This window comes from Chelonoidis abingdonii, chromosome 3 (genome assembly GCF_003597395.2).
Source record: "Chelonoidis abingdonii isolate Lonesome George chromosome 3, CheloAbing_2.0, whole genome shotgun sequence".
Taxonomy (NCBI): domain Eukaryota; kingdom Metazoa; phylum Chordata; order Testudines; family Testudinidae; genus Chelonoidis; species Chelonoidis abingdonii.
Genome location: NC_133771.1, coordinates 154037976 through 154058037, shown reverse-complemented (window position 1 = coordinate 154058037; position 20062 = coordinate 154037976). Strand labels below are relative to the sequence as shown.

Sequence of the window (20062 nt, the reverse complement as noted above, 5' to 3'; positions counted from 1 at the left end):
CCGCTCCAACAGCCCCAGTCCCCCGGGAGCGATCCCCTGGAGTCTCCAGGGAGCAACACATCCCTGGCACCTTTCAAAGAGGTTGATGCAACATGACAATTACATTGTGGGGAAACCAAGCTCTGGAGCATGATAAAGTGGGGACTCAGCAAAGTACCCAGTTCAGGACAATAGGCTAGGCCATGGCCAGAACCTCCCCCATGAGTGCTGCAATGCCTGTAAGCCAGGGTCCCTTCCCTCCATCCTAATACACAGGATTCCCCCACTTCCTCTCCCCAGAGGCTCAGCAGGTCAGTTACCAGGGTATGCAGCTTCTCCTCCAGGTCCTGATTGGTTCTCTGTGAAGCAGTGTAGCTGTTCTGTAACCTAAAGAGGCACGAGTGTCCAAGTGAAAAGAAATCCAGGCCATCCACTCAAGTCCTCTTGATAGCCTGGAAGGCGAGAGCTGCCCCTCACACACCAGGAAAGACTGCTTGCAACAAAGCATACGACATGTTAACTCTCTGCCCTGATTCTCTCTCTCGGAGGCCGTGATCCCTTCAGCTCTCAAGCTAGACTGGGTCAGTATTTGGATGGGACACCTCCAAGGAAAAACAGGCTGTTGCAGGAAGTGGTGTGGGCACTCTATAGCACTGGGCTCAAATGTGCCTGTAGGGAGTGCTGTTCTAACTAAGGTGCTGCCTTTCAGGTGAGACATAAAACAGAGAACCCAGCCAACTACAGCCACTGATTGCCCTTTGCATTTGTCAGGGTATTAACCCCGAAATCCTGGCTAAATTCCAGCTCGGACAATTTCATTCTGCCTCTGTACTATTCAAACTGATAAAGAATTCTCCATTTTCTGCCTTAAACTGCTGGGTAGCATTGTTGTGCTCCTCCCCAGAGGCAGTTACAATGGGTGCTGAGCTTTATCTGTAACTCTCCACATCTCCCCATACTGCATGCCTCAAGTTAACACAACACAGGCTTAGCCTTTACCAGCCTGCCAAGTGAGTCCCTAGACAGAGGTACCCTGTCTCCTCTCAGCCACACCCTCCCCTCTGGTGTTTGCCATACCTGCGGAATTTGTCCTTGAATTTCTCCAGCTCTTCGCGGTTCTGGCCCAGCTCCAGCTCCAGGTAGTCCTGGCCGGACTCCAGCTCCCTCTCCATCGCCTCCATCTTGTTGGTGACATAGGCCAGCCGCCGGCGCAGCTCCTCATTCTCATGTTGCAGCAATCTGAGGCACACAGAACAACGCTCCACTCAGTAAGCGATGGGGGCTGCCAGCCTCAGTGCAGACACCAGCATCTAAGCTCACCTTAGGGCACTGAGAAGCAGAGACCCCATATAGACACTGATGATGCTTCCAGGTGGTCCTGGTGGCACCATCCAAAGAGGTGCTAATGGCCCCCATCCCCTTTCCAGCTTAGCTATTGGGGAACATACGGGCATTACACAAACAGACCTCCCCTGTGAACGGAAGGGATTCTTTAGGCTCAGATCTCATCCCTCCTCTCATACCTGCAATGGGACATCATGGTGTCTGAAAGGTGGCTGTGTGCATACACCGCCCACAGAGGACTCAGTTGCTCCTCTGGGCTCCCAACTATTGTTCCAAGCCCCAGGACAAGGACTTTGGGAGGAGGCTCTGCAGGTCAAGAATATGGGGCATTGGCAGAGCTGGGGGGAGCAGAAGTGGACTGGGGGGTGGGGGGGATGTTGAAGAAGACAGGAGTGAGCTGCACGGATAGAGTTTGGGGGCGGTTGCCCTAGGCTGCTGTTACTCATGCCGTAGGTTTTATTTTTTATGAGCAGTCAGTGCCTGTAGCAATAAACTAAACTGGCAGGAGAGATGTGTCTGCGCAGCTGAAGAGATGAGAATTTCAAGCCCTTGCTTCCTGGCAGCACAGGTTGCTCTCTACTCTTGCAACGGGGCAGAGACGTGTACAACAGCACCGCTATCCATGTCACCAGCTCCCTCTCAGGTTACAGCATTTGAATAAAGTCCACTAGCCAAATGGCCTGCACAGCTTAGATGTCCCTCCCTGGAAAATGAAACCCACTCAATAATTTATCCCAGCCCATACTGCAGAAGTTGGACATGAAAGAAGCATCGCAAATCCCCAGCCCCAGCCCCAACCCTAACCCTAACCATGCAGTAGAGCAGGAGTCCCTGCAATTGCTGGGCCAGCGAGTGCAGCTGGCGTGGGGAGCTCGGGCTGTGGAGGGAGGCATGGGCAGCATACTCATTATGGGGAGATGCCGTGGCAGCCTCCAGCAGGCCCCATTATAACACTAAGTGCTGTGCTCCCCTCAAACAGACACTCACTCAGAGGGATGTATGAGAGACTCTCACTCCTACACGTGTGCTTTCACTGTGCTCAACTGTTCAGAGAAACCTAGAAAATACAGCCTCTCTCTAGCTGCATCTGTTCTTTACTTGGGATCTTGAGGGGAGTGAGATCCACAGAGCTGCCTCCTGCTAGTTTCTGTCTGTGCAGCAAGTTTTCGTTCACTGTCAGCAGTGGGAGCTCACACACTACAGTGGGTCACACCAGAATGGTAGTCCTTTGAGTATTTCTCCCTTTGATGGTGAAGAATAGATGTTTAGAATCAGGTGTGTTTGCCCCGCCACCTCAGACTGTAACAGCATTAAAGGGACCCTGGGATAGGTCTTCTAAAGGCACCCCATCTGCACAGCGGCTCTGCAACTGTCCTTTCAGGGAATGCAGAGAACCACAGTGAAACTTGGCAAGTGGGAGCAGAACAGAGAGACACCTGCCCCAGTCTCTCCATATGGGCCTAGCTTCTCAACAGAAGGGAAACCCATCATGCAGATTCAAAGGGCTAAGCCGTATGGCGGAAGCTGGATAATGGGAGTTGGGAATCAACACACACACAGTTGCAGTGAGATTGGAGCATGAAAAGGAAACAGGACACTTACTTCATCCTTTCTGCATCCGTCAAGGGCTCCTGTGGTGAGAGGAAAACAGCTGTAAGAACCTCTCAAAATAGGTGTCAGACTCAAGCAAGTACCAAAGGGCAAGTTATTGAGAGGTGAACTCCTCCCACTATCCCGACAGCTCTGGGCAGGCCATGTCACGCATAGCTGGCAAAACTGGACTCTACGTGCACTACTCAAGACACTGCTTCTCAAACTAGTCAATATCAAGGCAGACCACATGGTTTATTTCAGGGTCAGCAGTAGTCTAGGTTAAACCAGAGACTTTCACAGACAGCCTGCAACTTCTTTCTCGCTGTGCTACAAATTCAGGGACCCTGCAGTCATCACCCCACAGCTGCTGCCTCAACCTTCAGCAGCCCCACAATGTCTGGGTGGTGAGGATGGGAGTCTTGTGGACCTGCATACACAAACCTATGAGCCCTTCACTGTGGTGGTAGTGGTAGCACCCCTGTAGATAATGAAAGAACTGCTCTAAGTGGCTGAGGAGCTGGGAAGCACCTTTTCCATTTGCTTCACCCAGGAAAGCCCAGATGACGCTTTCTCTGTGCTCAACTCGAGCAGGTTACTGGAACCAGGCTCCTGGGTAAACCTGGACACAAAAACAACACGCAACATGCTGAAGGCCAAACAGCCCAACAGAAGGGCCTACAGTGTTGGGAGCAAGTCACCTGCACCTCTCCAGCAGGCACCCCACGCCAGAGCTCCTGCACATAGGCAGGGACAGAGGAGTGGGTAGGAGCAGCTTAGCCTCCCCACTCTGTGGATTTGATGTGCTAGCCCAGGTGACAGCAGCTGCCTCTCAACATGCCTCACTTGTGGCTGGGAGGAGAATTCCATTTTCAGAGCCAGTTCGTGCTAGCAGGAATGGCCCTTTCTGGGAAGAGGAGGCTAACCCAGGAAGCTGGAGGTTTCTCTTTGGAAATCCCAGGTTGTTCTCAATGACATGAAGGAGCAGCTTTGGGACATACTGGATGAAGCCCTGGAGCCGTAGCCAAGCAAAGCACACAGGTCCCCAAAGATGACACTGTGCTTCAAAAGGTGCATATTAAGAGACATACAAGGGTCCAGGCATGGGACCCTGCCACAGAGATTCCGTTGGAAGAGGTTCAGTGCTAGCAATAACATGGTATAGAAGCCGGCCCAATCATGGCCCTAATGCACAGTGGGGCCATGTCCCGCTCCCAACAACCTAGAGTGCACTGCACTGGCCCACCCTGTACAGGGTGGCCCCATAGCTCCAGCTGCACTACACATGCCATGTCCCCAGCACTAACTGCACTGTATACAGCCTGATACTGCCCCAGTCCCAAGTGCACTGTATTAACTCATACCATACGCAGAATCACCGCCCTGCAACTGCCTTGCCTCTGAAGACTCCAACTGATACTAGGCAATCAGGTGCACAGGAGATGGGTGATTCTTGTTTAAATGTGCCGATGTCCCAGGAGCCCGCTGGGTGGATGGAAGGGTAGGGGTTGGTAGCTCTCCCAGAGAAGGACTCTACCTCAATAGACAAGGGACTTCTCACATAAATACGGGTCTGATTTACCAGGATATCCAGCCATGGGAGCACTGGGAGGATTCAAAGGCCCCCACAGGGCACTAGACCATCCCGCTGTGTCCAGCTCCGCGCACTGTAGGGTGACCAGATGTCCTGATTTCATAGGGACAGTCCCAGTATTTGGGGCTTTTTCTTACATAGGCTCCTATAACTCCACAACCCCATCTTGATTTTTCATACTTGCTATCTGGTCACCTTGCACACTGGTACCCTGCAGTCTGCCAGGCAGATTCTAAACCCAGGAAAGTAGACAAGCCTGCAATGGGGAAAGAGGCACCAGCTGCTGCTTTTATGGCTAACAACTTCAAGGGGCAGCTGTTCCCTTCTCCCCTGTGAAGAGCCACTCCAGGTGGGTCACAGCTGGGAGCAACACAACCAAGGAGCAGGATCTGCCACCAAACAGGCTAGTGGGGAGGCTGGAGGTTCAAGAGGCATTAGCACCACGTGTGTGTGTGGAGGAGATGGGCTAGGTCTGGGGAGTCACAAGGGTGATGTTCTGTCCTCACTGAGGTCTCAGCATTTTGCTCTTGGGCATCCCTAACAGCCAGTTCAGGAGGAGCCTCCCACTGGGGAACGGTGGGGGTTGGTGTGAAGGGGGCTGGAATGAAGACTGTACCCTACGTGAGGCCCTCACACCACTTGGGAGGTCACAGTTGCTTGGCCAGGCCTCCCTGGGGGCAATGGTGACTCCACATTCTATAGATCAACATCCGAATGGACGAGATGAGAGTTCAGACACAAAAAAGTCCTGCCCCTCACTCCTCATGTCAGCATTAAGGGCGCCTCTGGGAGCCGAGGGGGATGGGCGTGGCTTTTTGGAGACCTCTGTCCCCATCCTGGGTGAGGGGCCTGGGCTCCAGGACTCTGGCACCTACCTTGTTTAGTGCTAGGCTGAAGGAAGGGGAGGTTCTAGGTGAGGCAGTGCCCTCCTCCTGGCTCCAGGGTGTTGGAGGGGAGAAGGATGCGCTCTCTAGGTAGCCTGGCTCTGTCACTGGCTTCTGGTCAGGTTTGGTGCCAAGATGCTGAGGCCGCACTTGCCGCAATTGGTGCTTGCTTCGGTCCCTCTCTCTGTCCCTTCCTCCCTCCTGACTGGTTTTCCATGAAGATAGCAATTGCTGCTGCTGCTCAGAGGACACCCCTGCCAAACCCAGCTCTGCCAGCTGCTGGAGCTCATACTGGCATAGATCCACTACGCGTCTTTCCATGGAGAGGAACTTCTCCTTGCTGTCCTTCCTCACCAGGACAGGCTTTCTCCTCAGCCTGGGGACCCTCTCAGCCTCCTCAGGGGGCTTCCTCCGGCAGGAAGCCATTTCCAGACCCTCACGCTTCTTATCTGCCTTTCTCCTGCTCAGGCGGTGGCTCTTCTCAGCTGCTCGCTTGGCCCCCTCAGGCTGACTTTCCTTCTGACCATCTGGAGTGGAGCCTCTTGGTGAGGAAGGAGATTCCTGGCCTCCCCCTCCTCCTCTGGCCTCCCCCAGGGATTGCAGGTGGACAGGGCTCAGCACACGGTGGGTGATCTCATCCAGGAACTTGGAGAACTGCAGCTTCTCCTCAGTGACCTTCTCCTGGCGCTTGATGGCATCGGCAGTGCTGCTGCTGCGCTCCAGCGAGCGTCTCTCCCTCCGGCTGAGGCACAGCTGAGGGTCGCTGTACTTGCGCGAGCTGCGGCCTTGGCCCAGCATCTCCACCGAGCGGGACTTGCGCAGGCTCTCAGGGCACACTTCCAGCACACCTGTCTGCTTCAGGATCCCTTTGAGAGGCAGATGGGTGGCAGAGACTTGGAACTTCCTGGGAGCTAGGACCTCAGCAGGCTCTTTGAACATGAGGGAGCGTTCCAGGCTCCTGCTCTTGAAGGAGCAGGTGGGCCTCCGGCCTTCGTCTCCAGACACCACAACCGTCTCCACACTGCGGCTCATGAACTTGCTGAGACGCCCTCGGCTAGGGTGCCGGCAGTGCTTCCTGCTCCGCCTCCCTGCCTTCCCACTGTGCAGCAGCACAGGTGACAGAGTCCGGCTCTTCAGGTTCAGCTCCGCTCGGCACCCTGCTACCTCCTTGTCACTGCTCGACTCCAGAGACCAGGAGGAGGAAAAGTTAAGGTTGCGCACCTCAAACTCATCCACCTGTTTGAGCTGTCCTGCCTCGGCGTAACTAAACCCCGCCTGCTGGCGTAACGGCGCCAGGCCCTTAGCCGCCCGGTTATCCGTTACCTGACTCTGCTCAGCCAAAATCACGCAGTCTTGGTCGTCTCGAAGGATGGGCAGATCATGGCGGATCTCGCGGTGCTGTGGCGGCGCCTTGCGGTAAGGCTTCTTAGATGGAGCTGTGCTCGTCATCCTCCCTCCTGCTTGGGTGCGACAACGAGTCACCTGCCAAAAGCAGAAAGGGCAGAGAGAAGAGGGTCACCAGTGTCCCAGCCAGCTCCGAGGGCTTCCCAGCAGGAGGAGATCAAATACTCTATGCTCCCCAGCAGCTCCCCATCCAAAGTGCTGAGAGAGGAGGAGGAGCTGGCTGCCTTGGATCCTGGAGCAGCAGCCACAGCAGGAAACGGGGACAGAGAAGAATTTAGCTGTGTCCTTCTCCCAGATCCAGATTGCAAACAAGGAGAGGTGAGTATACAAGAAATGAAAGAAAAAGAGACGAACAATCCACCCCAGACATCGACGACCTAACCAGAGACAGGGACTACGAAAGCAGGCCGCCAACCACCCCCCGCCGTGCACGCACGCTCACATACAGAGTGTCCAGATTATATATAGTAAACGAGAACAGGCCTCAGAGCAGCATATTGATTGGGCTCTTTAGGAAAGGCCTTTTCTAATATGGAAACTGCAAGCCTTACAGGCAGCAGCGATGGTCAGGGCAGGAGCTATTGATCTCGCACTGTCACTACCAACAGGGGCTACATGGAAGGGGGCAGCAGTCATTAAATGGAGTCCTTGGTTTGCACTAGTTAAAGCCAGATTCTTCCTGGGTGTCTTGAGCAGGACGTGTTAGGGATTTGAGGAGCTGCGACTCTCAGTAGAGAGAAAAACAAATATAAGACACCATCAAAGCACGAGATGGCAGCTGGGGTGCGTGATGCCACCTAGCCTTCAGGCAAGAGGCTGGATTATGCTATGCTCATCAGTAGCACTATAAGGAAGGCCAGATCAGTCACTGCCCCATCCCCTCTACCTGTGGCAGGCTCAGACTCCCACGCTTCAGGAGAAGTGGTGCAGGATCTGAAATGGGGCAGAAACACGGGCAGAACTACAACATTTCTCTGTGGACACGGAGGGGGCTTCTGCTTCCAGCCATTTAGAGGCGATTGCAGCGGAGGGCAGAGCTCAGGAAAGCTCTCACTGCCATCCAGGCTTGCACCATTTCAGTAAGCACAAGACACGGAGTGAGGCGTGCCGCAGGCCACACAGCAATGAAGGTGTCTGCTGATGTTTCCAATGCCAAGGGCATGTCTGTCCTCTCTTCGTGTACTGGGGTAAGTAACACAGCTACCCCTATGCTCAGAACAGCCTCCCTCTTCCCACCCTCGTCGGCTGTCCTTCTCCTTACCTTAGTTTCCCAGCGCTGATAATCTAACGCTATTCTGTGCCCATGCACCTCCCCTTCCTTCAGCACTTGTGTGGCATCTCTCCAGCTCCCCTGAATTCAGACTAAACCGTCTCCCTCATAGACAGGAGCTGCTCTACCGGGCCGGCAGGAGCCCTCCCAGCCTGGCTCCTTTCAGAGCATCATTCCCTCTCCCGTAGGGAGAGCAGGAACCATTAGTTCAATGGCTTGAAGCCTTCCTGTTCCTAATCATCTCTGCAATGCCCACTGTGCCCCTCCCTGCCTGAAAACGTGGTTCCTAGCCTGCAGCCCACAGAACACACAGTGCACAATTGTTCTCTTCATTTGTATGCCCACACTAGTGCTCTGTTGTGTCCTGTCTGACACCTAGACTCCCAGCTCTCTTGGGTAAGGACTGTGTGTGTTCCTTGCTTGTACAGTGCCTAGCATAATGGAGCCCTGGTCCCTGTTGAGCTTCCTAGCCATTATATAAAACAATAATCATTTCCTGTTGCATCACTCTCTGCTTCGCCAAACACAGAAGTTCCCACAAGCCCTCTCATATGCCCGGAATGCCCTCTTTGAACTGATCTGTAAGGCCACTACCCCTTCTTCCATCAAATCCTTGGAGCTCACCTTTGCTGTGATGCCCTGGGAAAGGACAGATGAGGCAATTTCTAATAGTTCTGAAGAGCAAGTCCAAGGTATAGGATGTGTAGAAACACACACTCTGTATCCCTCTCCCTCACCACCTGGGCACCACTTATCTTTCTAGAGTAGGGGTGGAAATAATTTTTGCAGGGGGACCACTCCACAAATTTTGGTAAGTCATCACAAGCCGCATATTTCTACTATATTAATGAAATTTTAAAATTCAACCTGTCCACTGCAATGCTATGTAATAAAATAATTTGTGCAAAAACTGAGGTTGCAGGATGGGGTGCGGGGGTCTGATAGGGAGTTTGGGTGCAGGAGGGAGGTCTGGGCTGGTGCAGCATCTTGGGGGGCAGGAAGGGATGAGGTGCAGGCTCTGGCCAGGTGGTGCTTACCACAGGCAGCTCCCAGCCAGCAGTGCAGCAGGGCCCAGGCAGGCTGCCTGCATGCCGTGGCCCCACACTGCTCCCAGAACCGGCTGGCTGCTGGCATGTCTCTGCATACCCCTTGGGGGGAGGCAGAAGCGGGTCTCCATGCGCTGCCTGTGCCCACAAGCACCATCTCCACAGCTCCCATTGGCCAGTGGTGGGGGCAGGGGCAGCATGCGGAGCCGCCTACCCCCAACCAGGGGCGTGCAGAGACATGCGGCCAGCAGCCAGCTGCTTCCCAAAGCGGCAGCCTGCCTGAGTGCCTTGCTGCGCTGCAGGACTTTCAGCAGCCTGGAGGTTGTGAGGACAGAAATGTTAAGCGGGCCGTATTTTGCCCTCCCCTCTTTGGGACAGGAACCAGGCGCACCTTTGAATATGCACAGCACTCAGCACAACGGGCCCCAGTCCTGACTAGAGCTTCTGGGTGCTACTCTGCAAGACAAACACCAACACTGCTGGGAGGTAACCACTGGGGCCTTCTCCTTCTGCTGCTCATTGCAGGAGCTGAGGCACATCAGCTGGGTGATAGACCTGCCTGGCCGGAAGGGCCTCCATTCTCCTCAGAGAGAGGTGCTAAGTCCTGACTGGATGGCAGCTCATGTTAGCCACACAGCAGCTAGGTGACCGAGAGGGGTCTCCTTATTACCTCCTCCCACAGCTAGGAAGCATGGACATGTGCCTGTGTAGGTGTTACCCTACAGCAATCTCTGTAGCCCATGATGGGTGGAGCACTTACCAGCCTGCGCTCAGAGTTGAAGTCTCATGCGGGGGGACACTTACTCAGATGTCCTACAGGTGAGAACACAAAGAATTTAACAACCCCCCTCCCCAGAGACCACTTGAGTGGCCCAGCCCAACCAAACGTGGGTATCTGTGCCTGGCTGCAGCACTCCCAATGCTCTGCTCTCATGTGTCTGTGGGGGACCATGTGATAGGGGAAAGAACTGGTCCCCATCTGTGAGCCCAGTGGGAACTCCTGCTTCAAGGCTCATACTCAGCAGTCAGAGGAGGGACAGCCAGAGGAAGCTGGGCACCCCTTGTTCCCCAGGGAGAGCCCTCATTACTGCCCAGTCACAACCCTGTTTTAAAATAAAACAAATGAGTTTCTGAAGTGGCAGGCCCTTCTCCCCCACAGCCCAGAATCTCCTTGACAGGCAGGAAGCCCCATATCTCCTGTGATGCCACAAAAGCAGTGCAGAAGAATCTATGCTTTGATGTTAAGGTAGGTTTCTAGTCCTTTGGAGTGGGCAGAAAACCTCCCAGTGTTACCTTGGTGCAGTGCTGCCTTTCCCAGAGCCAAAACAATAGCTCTAAGGGGCCACTCCTGCTTATGGTGATGGCAAAAGCAAGCCGCTAGCAGGAATGGGGCCCTTAAGAGAGTGACACATTTTCCCATTCGCCTCAGTGGGAAGTTAACACTGAACTCTGCATAGTGATGGATTTGGCCATGTTAACTATTTCCCGGCTGAGCATTTTAGCAGAAACATTTAGCTAATCCACGTATCCAACATTAGTGGTTGCAGTGGTGGCACCTAACAGATTTTTATTCAGATCAAAAGGGGGCATTGCACACTGGAACCTATCAGCTCCATGGCCTCTGTATTAGAAAGAAGAACAAACTACTCCAGTTTAGACACACAAGATGCTGTTCTCTGGCTCCTGCCAACAGTCACCACAGCTCGAAAGCCCTCCCTACTCTACAGGGGTCTCTGAGGTGAGGTGCTCCCCGACAAACACACACAGTACAAACATAAGGAGACTGACATCTGCCTGCTCTGAAGGCCAGAGCCCAGGTTATGCAACCATCACACCAAAACTTACTGAGATACTCTGGAGATGGGAGCCAGATAAGAACCTAGCTAGACAGTCATTTCCTTGCCTGCCCCAGGCACTACAGAAATTCCATGGGGCCCTCCCTTCCCCACACACCTCTGCGGCAGACCTTTCCCTCTCCGTGGCACCCAGCCCGAGGAGCTGAGGACTGGAGTGTTTGTACACATGCAGAGGGAGTGTCATACACAAGGTGAACAGAACAGGCAGGCAGCAGCGACCAAGCAGAGCTCTGCTGAAACAAGTTTAAGAGATTCCCCTGGCATTGGCCCAGCCCCAACAAGCTGGCTGGCCCTGTTGCCTACTACAGTGCTGTCCTTGGGCCTCAACTAGTACAGGAAAAAACAGCTTCACAGTGGCATAGCTACCCCTCCCCAGGGCCCCAGCATAGCTACAAGACAGCAAGTGAGACCAGCTCAGTACAGCTCGTACCTACTCAGCCACAGATAGGGGACTCCAAGCAGGGATGTGCTCAGCACAGCTCCTGTTCGGTTGGCTGTGGCAGTGACTGCTGGCAGACGACAGCTCCAAGAGACTACCCACCAGTATGGCATAGGAAGGCTCCCTCCCGTCTCACCTGCTATAGCTGCTATGAATGGCCTACGAGAGTCCTTGCTGAGGTCTCCACTGCAGGGATGTTCAGAAGACAAGTTAAAGGTCTGGCCGTCTCAGCCAGCAATTCCTTGGTCTCACTGTGACTATTCTCCTCCCTTCCCTGGTATCCAGCACCTCTGCCATTCCTCACTCTCACCCCATCAAGGGGTGGGAGGAGGACAACCCCACCTTGAATTCCTAACCCACTCTACAGTCTGAAACAACTTCCAGAGACATTCTGACATTCACATTATCCCTCAAGTAACTGTCCCTCAAAACAAGGACTCACAGATCCAAAGTGACATCCCGTCCAAACATCTCCCTGTCCGCCTGCCTCCAAATCAGCTCTCCTCTGGTGGCATCTGGCAGCATCTGAACGGCTCCTGAAACAGGAGAAAGGAAACTTGGCGTCAATCACTTATCTGCGTCACATGCATGTGTGCCCCAATCCACAGCCACGCACCAGGGCTGGAGTTGGCAGCTTCAGGCAGCTTCTCTGTGGCAGAATTTCACAGTGCAAGAGGCTCATTGGCTCCACTGTGTCCTGGAAAGGGAAGGGCTTTCCAATTATCCCCTCATGGAGCAGGGAATTCCAGGCAGACTGAGAAATCCACTCCCCTCAAACCAGGAGCAGGATTGCTAAATGACCTGATGCAGCTTTTGGCAGGATGACTCCAGAAATGACTGCAGAGTTGCACCTCCTCCCTTGATTTTATTCCTATACAGTGGGGTGCGTGTAACCTCTCTGACACTTTAAGAAGTTAGTAATTGCCATAGCAGCCAAGGGGAAGTGAGCGGACTTTCCTAATCCTTCACCAGCAATATGGCTGGGGCCCCGCAGGCATAATATCTAGGTTGTCCCTTTGCTCTCCAAAATCAGAGGGGAGGATTCAGAGGAGTAGCTCTGAAACAGGCCTCAGTTCAGAGTGGAATGGAAACACAGGCTGACACATGGGTCTGTTTGTTCTGAGGGAGGGGAAGATGGGCTGCTGAAAGGCATGGAGATAACAGCCAGAACTGGGCACACAGCATACACTGATTCAGCCCCATACACACCAAGCTGTCAGCAACCCTATCTCAGGTGCAGCCCTGATACTGCAGCCAAGCGTGTCAGACCCAGAGCATCACAGCTTTGGCCTGACGCCACAGAAGGAGGTGGCTATGAGCCAGGTCTGTGGCCACTCTAATTAGATCTGTATTGCAATAGGAAACTTAAATCTCTCAGTCCCTTTTATCTGTCCTCGCTATCACTTATCAGCAAGCAATGCTCCTCAAGATTTAAATCCCTCCCCTCTTCTGGGCTGCTGTCTGCAATGATGCTGATCCCATGTCAGAGTCCACTGAGAGATGCAAACACACTGGGAAGGATCATATGGGGCTACCATTCTTCCAAGACAGTCTCCCAGTGATCAGATTCAGTGTGGGCCTGGTCACCTGACACTCAGAGGGCAGAGGATTTCAGGGTAACAGAGCAATTCATTCTATTTATATAAACTGCTGGGGAATAGTTCTCTTCTCTCCCCTCTTTCCCCCCCCATGCTCACAAGGGGGAGGGGGTGCACCTCTTCCTCTTCAGGCTGAGGGAGCCTAGGGCTCTGAAAGGAATATACTTTGCTTCCTACCCAAATCATCCTAGCTGCCTCCGTTTTCCAAGTTGTAATTCACGAGTGACAAGGTCCCCAAGCCTGGCTTCCAACATTAGCTGCATTTCCACTCCAGGTGCTCCCTTCCTTCTCCTGAACCCATTCCTATCTGCCCAAGTGACACACCATGATGATGCTGTGCAGTATCCTGCAGCTAATGCTTACCCTGGGCATAGGGCAGTGCCGATTAGCTTCACTGCAATGTCCTTCTCTCATCAACCAGAAGGACTGTCATGTATGATTTGGGGCCTGGGAAGGGGTAGGAGGAAGATCCTCACCCTCATCAGGAATGGACTGAGAACAGAGAACTGGAAGAGTAACTGCTCCCTGCATCTACTGTGCAGGCTCCACAGAACTGTATTAACGTTGTGTTTATAGAGCATCTGAGCCACAAGAAGGTCTATCAGCATCACTCCTGACAATGCAGCTGCCAGCTCCAGTAATAAAAGAACAGTCTTTGCAGTATACTCTACAGCCCAGCAAATTCAGAAGGGGCAGGTAAGAGGGAGGACTGGGAAAGCGTTCCAGAGTCAAGGGGTACACTCCCAGGAAACGTTCCCTGCTGGTAGTTCCCCCTCTCTCATACCAAGGGGGCTCCAGCATCTACACTGATCACAATCCAGTCTTCTCTTGAGACAATGCTTCACTAGAGAAGCATTCCTGGGGCAGCCAGACACCAATGGGCCAGGGTACCCCGCAAAGCTCAGAACTCAAAATACACCAATGAAAGCCACCATTGCTACTCTGTCCCAAGCATTTAGTTACCATTGTTAATCCAGCAGTTTCACTCTGTTTTGGGCTGAATCTTTTATTCGAGACCAATGAGATGTGACTGACCTGGTTACATATCACTCTGGTGTGCAACAGTTTCACTCTACTAAGATCAAAGAAAATGAACTCCTTCCCATCTGCAAGAGAGCCGAAAGGTCCTCTCCCCCTGCCTTGCAGGTATATTATCATCAGTTGTAGCCTCTAGCTGCCTCAAGTGGTGGGACTAAGAGTCTGTGGAGATACTGATACTCAAAACAATGGAGTTTTCACCACCAACTGCACACCGTACCATAGTAACTCTACCTCAGGAACCAATCCATGCAACAAACCTCGATGCCAACTCTGCCCACATATCTACACCAGCGACACCATCACAGGACCTAACCAGATCAGCCACACCATCACTGGTTCATTCACCTGCACGTTCCACCAATGTAAAATACGCCATCATATTGCCAGCAATGCCCTCTGCTATCATCACGAAACAATGGACAGCTCTATGGAAGAGGCATAATGGACACAAAATCAGAGTATGAGAAGGCAATATACCAAAAACCTTAGGAGAACACTTCCACCCCTGACTCACAACTGATATAGCATACCTTAAGATGGCCCATTCCTGCAGCAAAAAATCAGGACAGACTTCAAAGCGAAACTGCTCGAGCGCTTCAGGTTCTTTGCAGAATTTGACACCCTAATCACCGCTCTGAACTAAACAAAGAACTGGTGAATGCTTGCCAATACATGAAACCAGTTCTCCTACCTTGGTTTTCACAGCCTCTACTGCTATACAGGGCCCGATCTTCCTGATTAACTAGATTCGTTATCTCTAGGCTTGCTGTGCTAGCATATACTATAGCCTTCCCTGGAAATGTTCCACTACCATCGTCTGAAGAAGTGGGTATCTCACCCCAGAACAGCTCACGCTCCAAACGTCTGTTAGTCTATAAGGTGCCCACAGGATTCTCTGCTGCTTTACAGATCCAAACTAACACGCGCATCCCTCTGGATACAGAAAACAATGGAGCAACTAGACAGGCCAGGTAAAGAGCTGGCTAGAAATTTTATGCAAGAGAGCCTGACAGAGAATATATTACTGGCTGAGCTAAAAACAAATCAGCCGAACAGAACTGTTCCCAAAGTCCAGGCCATAGCAGGAAAGGCTGCAAGGGTATTAATTAAGGAAGTTTAACATCCAAAAGAGGAGGCTTCTCTTGAAAAGCTGGCTAATACTGCTTCAGCAACTAGAGAATCCAGCTAGAATTAAGGTGCAAGTGATTCATTCTGCCTACTAAGTAGCGCATTGCCTAAATATGTAAAGGTGTAGTTGCCTCTCAGCACAGAGACCATGCATTCCACTAACCCATGCTCGTTTGTGTATCCTAGATGCTACAACACATGGTTGGGACTACCAAACAACTGTCTGTCTCCACGCCAGTCATGGGAATGGAATTCCATGGATTTCATGCATTCCTCTGCTCTTGTCATATCAGTAATGCTTGATAGCTAGTGGACATCATCACCCAAGCATTGTCACAGGTCACAAGAGGGATCAACAAAGGGAGTCCCACTGGCCATCGTAAGCAATGAACCCTAATTATATTAACATTTTCAAAGTTAATGAAGATCACAGAGCCCTCGATGAAAGCTTTGATTGCCGAGTAAGGGTCCTTGGCTTCACTGGCAGCTTTAGCACAGGCTGCAACTGGAGGTGTGAAAAACACCCTCCTGAGCGGCGGCAGAGATGTGCAGCGGGCTGTAAGTGTCAGTGTAAATAGGGCGGCGCGCTGGGACGCGGCTCCAGCGCTGGCACGCTACACCCGTAAGGGATGTGGTTTACAAGCAGCGCTGGGAGAGCTCTCTCCCAGCGCTGCGGCTTTGACTACACTCACACTTCAAAGCGCTGCCGCGGCAGCGCTCCCGCAGCGCTGCCGGGGCAGCGCTTTGAAATGTCTAATGTAGCCAAGCCCTAAGAAGGATCAGGAACATGAATAGGCTGCCCAGCTAATGTGTTCCAGAAGAGCCCCTTGTAAAGTTACCAGAATCACACCTCCTCACAATTCCCCTCATCGCCTCCCACTCAAAAAGAAAACCTGTGATCTGTTTTATTTATTAAGTTTTAACAAGTTTACAAATCCAGGCCATGTCAATATAAGAAACAAAACCATCATTACAACAGTTACATTTGTTTAAAGAAACATGATAGGAATAGAATCATCAGCTCTTTCTATTTACTAGGGTGTTACCATATTACAAAGTGAGCATCATTAGTATTCCCCTCCTATAATCTGCTGTTTCTAGATCACAAGTTTTCTAATTCAGCTGTATTCCATTCATCAGGAACGTATCCTAGTACTTACTGCATTGATTGATCATCATCAATTTGTACAGCACCTTATATCCCAGACCCTTTTATAAACTTGAACTGATCAATAGTGCACACCCCCTACAACCATCCAACAATGACAGGCAGCCACCTCTGGAGTGAAACGCAACAGCTGATTAACAGCTGAACAGCAACATTACACAAAAGGTTAAGACAGGAAGCAAAGAACCTGATACCCAACCAAAATGCAGAGAGAATGTCAGAGGGGCAAGTTAAAATTTGGCCAGGATGCCAAAACTAGCATTCCAACAAGCCTTTTTTTTTTTTTTTTTTTTTTTAAGAAAAGTACTGAAGAATCTTTAATGGTTAGACTCAGCATTAGCTCAGAGAAGAGTGCCATCTACTGAATTATTTGCACCACTCCCCGATGTGCAAGGTTTTCACTGAAGATATCCCACCCATATACTGAACCAGCACAATCCTGCTTAGACTGGGCTGTGCTCTCTTCAGATCTCACAAGATGGTCTGGCTGCTGGCCAAGTAGTTCTCTGCTCCAGTTCCCAGTTTACATTTGTTTTCCCTCCCCCTCACACATATGCCCCTGTTTTTTATCCCCTCCCCCAAACAAATCTCCTCTTACCTGTGCTATCTTTAAAATGTCTCCTCTGTAGGCAGAGCTAAAGAATCATTGTTAAGCCTCATGCTGAAGCAGCAACAGCAGCAAGGCAGGGACACTTAGCTGTTTGAGCATAAGCCTCTTGAAGGAGACATTTCCCTTGGCAAACAGTTCACAGGGAGCAGGTGAGCTGTCAGAGGTTCCAGGGGATAACCGCGATGGCCCTGACAGCATAAAGTGATTGTTGATCTGAGGCCCAGTATTCTGGGCAAGTGCTGGCAAAACACAGGAGGGAATTTAGAGAGCCATTGTTCTAAATTCTCTCTCAATGAGCAGTGAGGGAACAGCTGCAGCAAGCAAACTATCTGGAGAGCGGTGAGCGAGTGTGGGTGAACATTTCTGAAAATTCAACAAGCAGGAATCCCCTTTCCCCGTGCTCTGCCAGCTCTTGTGCTGTGTAAGTGGGCATAAGAGGGGAAGAAGAGGGAGAAAGAAGAAATCAGTAAACTGCTTTCCTGGAGCACGGAATCCAAAATAAACCACTAAATCAGATAAACCAGGAACAGGTTAAGCTTTGCCTGGTCTTTCCTCAGGCAGCATAACATTCACTAAATCTTGTATAATTCACAGCAATCTAGATCAGCAGCCCCTCTATCTAGTCTCTCAGTCTTGCACTCTCTGAGAAACCTATAGCCACTCACCCCATAACAATACAGAAGACCAAAAGGACCATTAAGATAATCCTCTAGCATGTAAGTTGTCACAACACTAAAGGATGCTGATACTCCAGGTCTTTACATATTTGCTGTAATACACTGCCTCAAACATCTCCATCTGCAGCTACAGAGAAGGCACCACAGAACTAGTGTTCTGTGTAGGACTAAAACACATCGCTGGCCAACGGCAATACCAGAAGGGATAAGCTGGAGTACCGATGAGAAGTGCAGTCAGGAAAGTAACTGAAATACTTCTCTGATACTTACCCTACAATTCCCAGCTACCGAGGGATAATCTTCATTCATTGCTATATTTGCTTTCCACAACCAACTCTCTACGTAACTTTTAATAAGTGACGTCCCCAAATACTTGGATGCTAATATCTAAACTGTATTGTTAGATCTATTCACATTAATTTGGGTTATTGCTGATTATGCACTATATGTATCTTATGACTTTTAAAAACAAACTTTGTATTTGTGGATAATCTAAGCACTATATCCAGATGTATAGACACTCATTTCTTAATCTGTGTATCATTAGCTTTAATAAAAATATTAAATGTTTTTATCACCTTGGGCTGCTAAAGGAGACTCTTCCCTCCCACATAAAAAAATAGCAGCTTGTAGTAATGCCCACCAAAGAGAACACTACCGATACCATGGAAGCCTTAAGTCCAATGCTAATACTGCCAGGTGCTAAACACTGCATGGCCAAAGCAAAAGCAAATGCCAAGAAACAGAATCGCTCTTAACAGCAGCCAGCTTCATTCCAGAGCTGTGGCACTCCAACGAGCCTGACTTTGACATTCACTGGCTGGATACAGTCCTCCGCTTCATATAGAAACCTGGACAGGTCGCACTAATTGCACATGGCCCAGTCTATTGCTGGTGGCTCTGGAGGGAATTCTGAAGCCTTGATCACACAGTGTAACACAACCTAGGTACACAAGTGGAAGAGTTACAGTTGCTGGGGGACCCATATTTGGCTAGTTCCTGATCTGTTTTTTTAAAATTTTAACCCTAATAATGCTGCATTCGCTTTTGATGTTTGATGTTAAGTGTTTTATCTTTAACCACTGATTGACAAGTATTTTGCACTTCAGCAGCACATCCTACCTGAGCACTTGAACATTAAAAGATTCACGTTCACCATTTCCACCCACCAGGAACTATCCCCATTTCACAGCTGGAGAAACCGAGGCACCAAGAATGGAAGAGGCTGCCACAAAGTCACAAGGTGAGTCAATACCAAAACTGGGAATGGACTGCAAATATGGTTTCATCCAGTGCTTTTACCTCAAGAAAACCCCTCGTTTCCAGGAGGTTTGGCTTGGGAAAGGGAAGAGCCACAATTGTTTTGGAATTTACTGCAGGACATTCATTTAAAACTCAGATGTAATGTTGCATCAGTGTAGGGTTTTTTGCAAGTAATACATGTGTACACGCACACCTGTAACCAGAAAATATATAATCTAAGGTAAAGGACAGAGGGCAAATGTGCATGGTATAGGCACAAAACTGAGCTGCAGAGCAATGAGTCAGAAATGCCCTGGGATCCCAAACAAGCACAAATAAAGCATCAACTCTGATCCACCTAAAATGAGAGAGATATTTATACCAAGTTTAGTTCTCTCTGCTTCTAGGCTTTCATCCCAGAAAGACTTCTTTTGTTTTAATTACCTTTCTACCAGCAGATGGTCAGAGACATGAGAGGCAGAGGATGGTACAGACCTAGCTGTTCTGTGTAGATTTACAGCTGTATCTGTATCTGAACAGTTAAGTGCATGTCCACGATAACAGCTATAAAGTTAAATGGAAAGGTCCATTTCTGGCACGATGGGAATGTCTCCCCTTTTCTCCAGATTCTACGCTGGAGGAAAAAGCTCTCTCCAAAAGCAGGTGGGATAACTAACATGCAGCTCATCTTCCTTGAAAGAAAACCCCCGAACAACAGTCAGCTAGAAGTCTTTCATATTGCCTAGGTGATATCCAATCATACTTAAAAGCATTTCTATGGAAAGTTTAGCCATCCTCTCTGCTAGCCATCCTAGAAAGCTTCTCAGACTGGGGCAATTCCATGGTCTGTACAGCACTGAGCACACAGATGGCATACAATGAATCGAAGCTAAAAATCTACAGACTTCCAGGCTGTGTAAGGACAGTGAGATGGGCTTGTCCCCCTCCCAACCAGCCTGGACATCTCTTACAAAAGCTCCATTCATGCACAGCCAGCAATAGTTCTTGATGGGCTGAGTGGAGTTGCTGCCCAATCTTCCAATGGAGTGGAGCTGGTGGCCACTATCACACGACTTACACCCACACCTCTCTTCAGTCAGGAATGTTTCTCCCTTAACACCAGGGAAGTCTCTGTGAGGTCTCCACATCAGGGGTGACCAAGTGTTCCTCACAGACTTCTACAATGCAGTCC

General features: G+C 50.7%; 1 protein-coding gene across 7 annotated transcripts in view; it reads right to left on the bottom strand.

Annotated features, from left to right (window-relative positions):
• Nucleotides 1-20062, bottom strand: part of TJAP1 (tight junction associated protein 1) — a 52653-nt gene that overhangs the window by 9728 nt on the left and 22863 nt on the right. For 6 of the 7 annotated variants that reach the window (XM_075064242.1, XM_032770421.2, XM_032770422.2 and 3 more), the window contains 6 exons: nt 11849-11942; nt 9872-9924; nt 6715-6873; nt 2926-2954; nt 1057-1218; nt 300-366 (listed from right to left, as the gene is read on the bottom strand). In XM_075064242.1, coding sequence (XP_074920343.1) covers nt 300-366; nt 1057-1218; nt 2926-2954; nt 6715-6840 — 384 coding nt within the window. In that variant the 5' untranslated portion in view covers nt 6841-6873; nt 9872-9924; nt 11849-11942. Of the gene's footprint in view, nt 1-299; nt 367-1056; nt 1219-2925; nt 2955-6714; nt 6874-9871; nt 9925-11542; nt 11593-11848; nt 11943-20062 lie in introns of all 7 variants that reach the window. The other variant, XM_075064243.1, reaches the window with a different exon arrangement.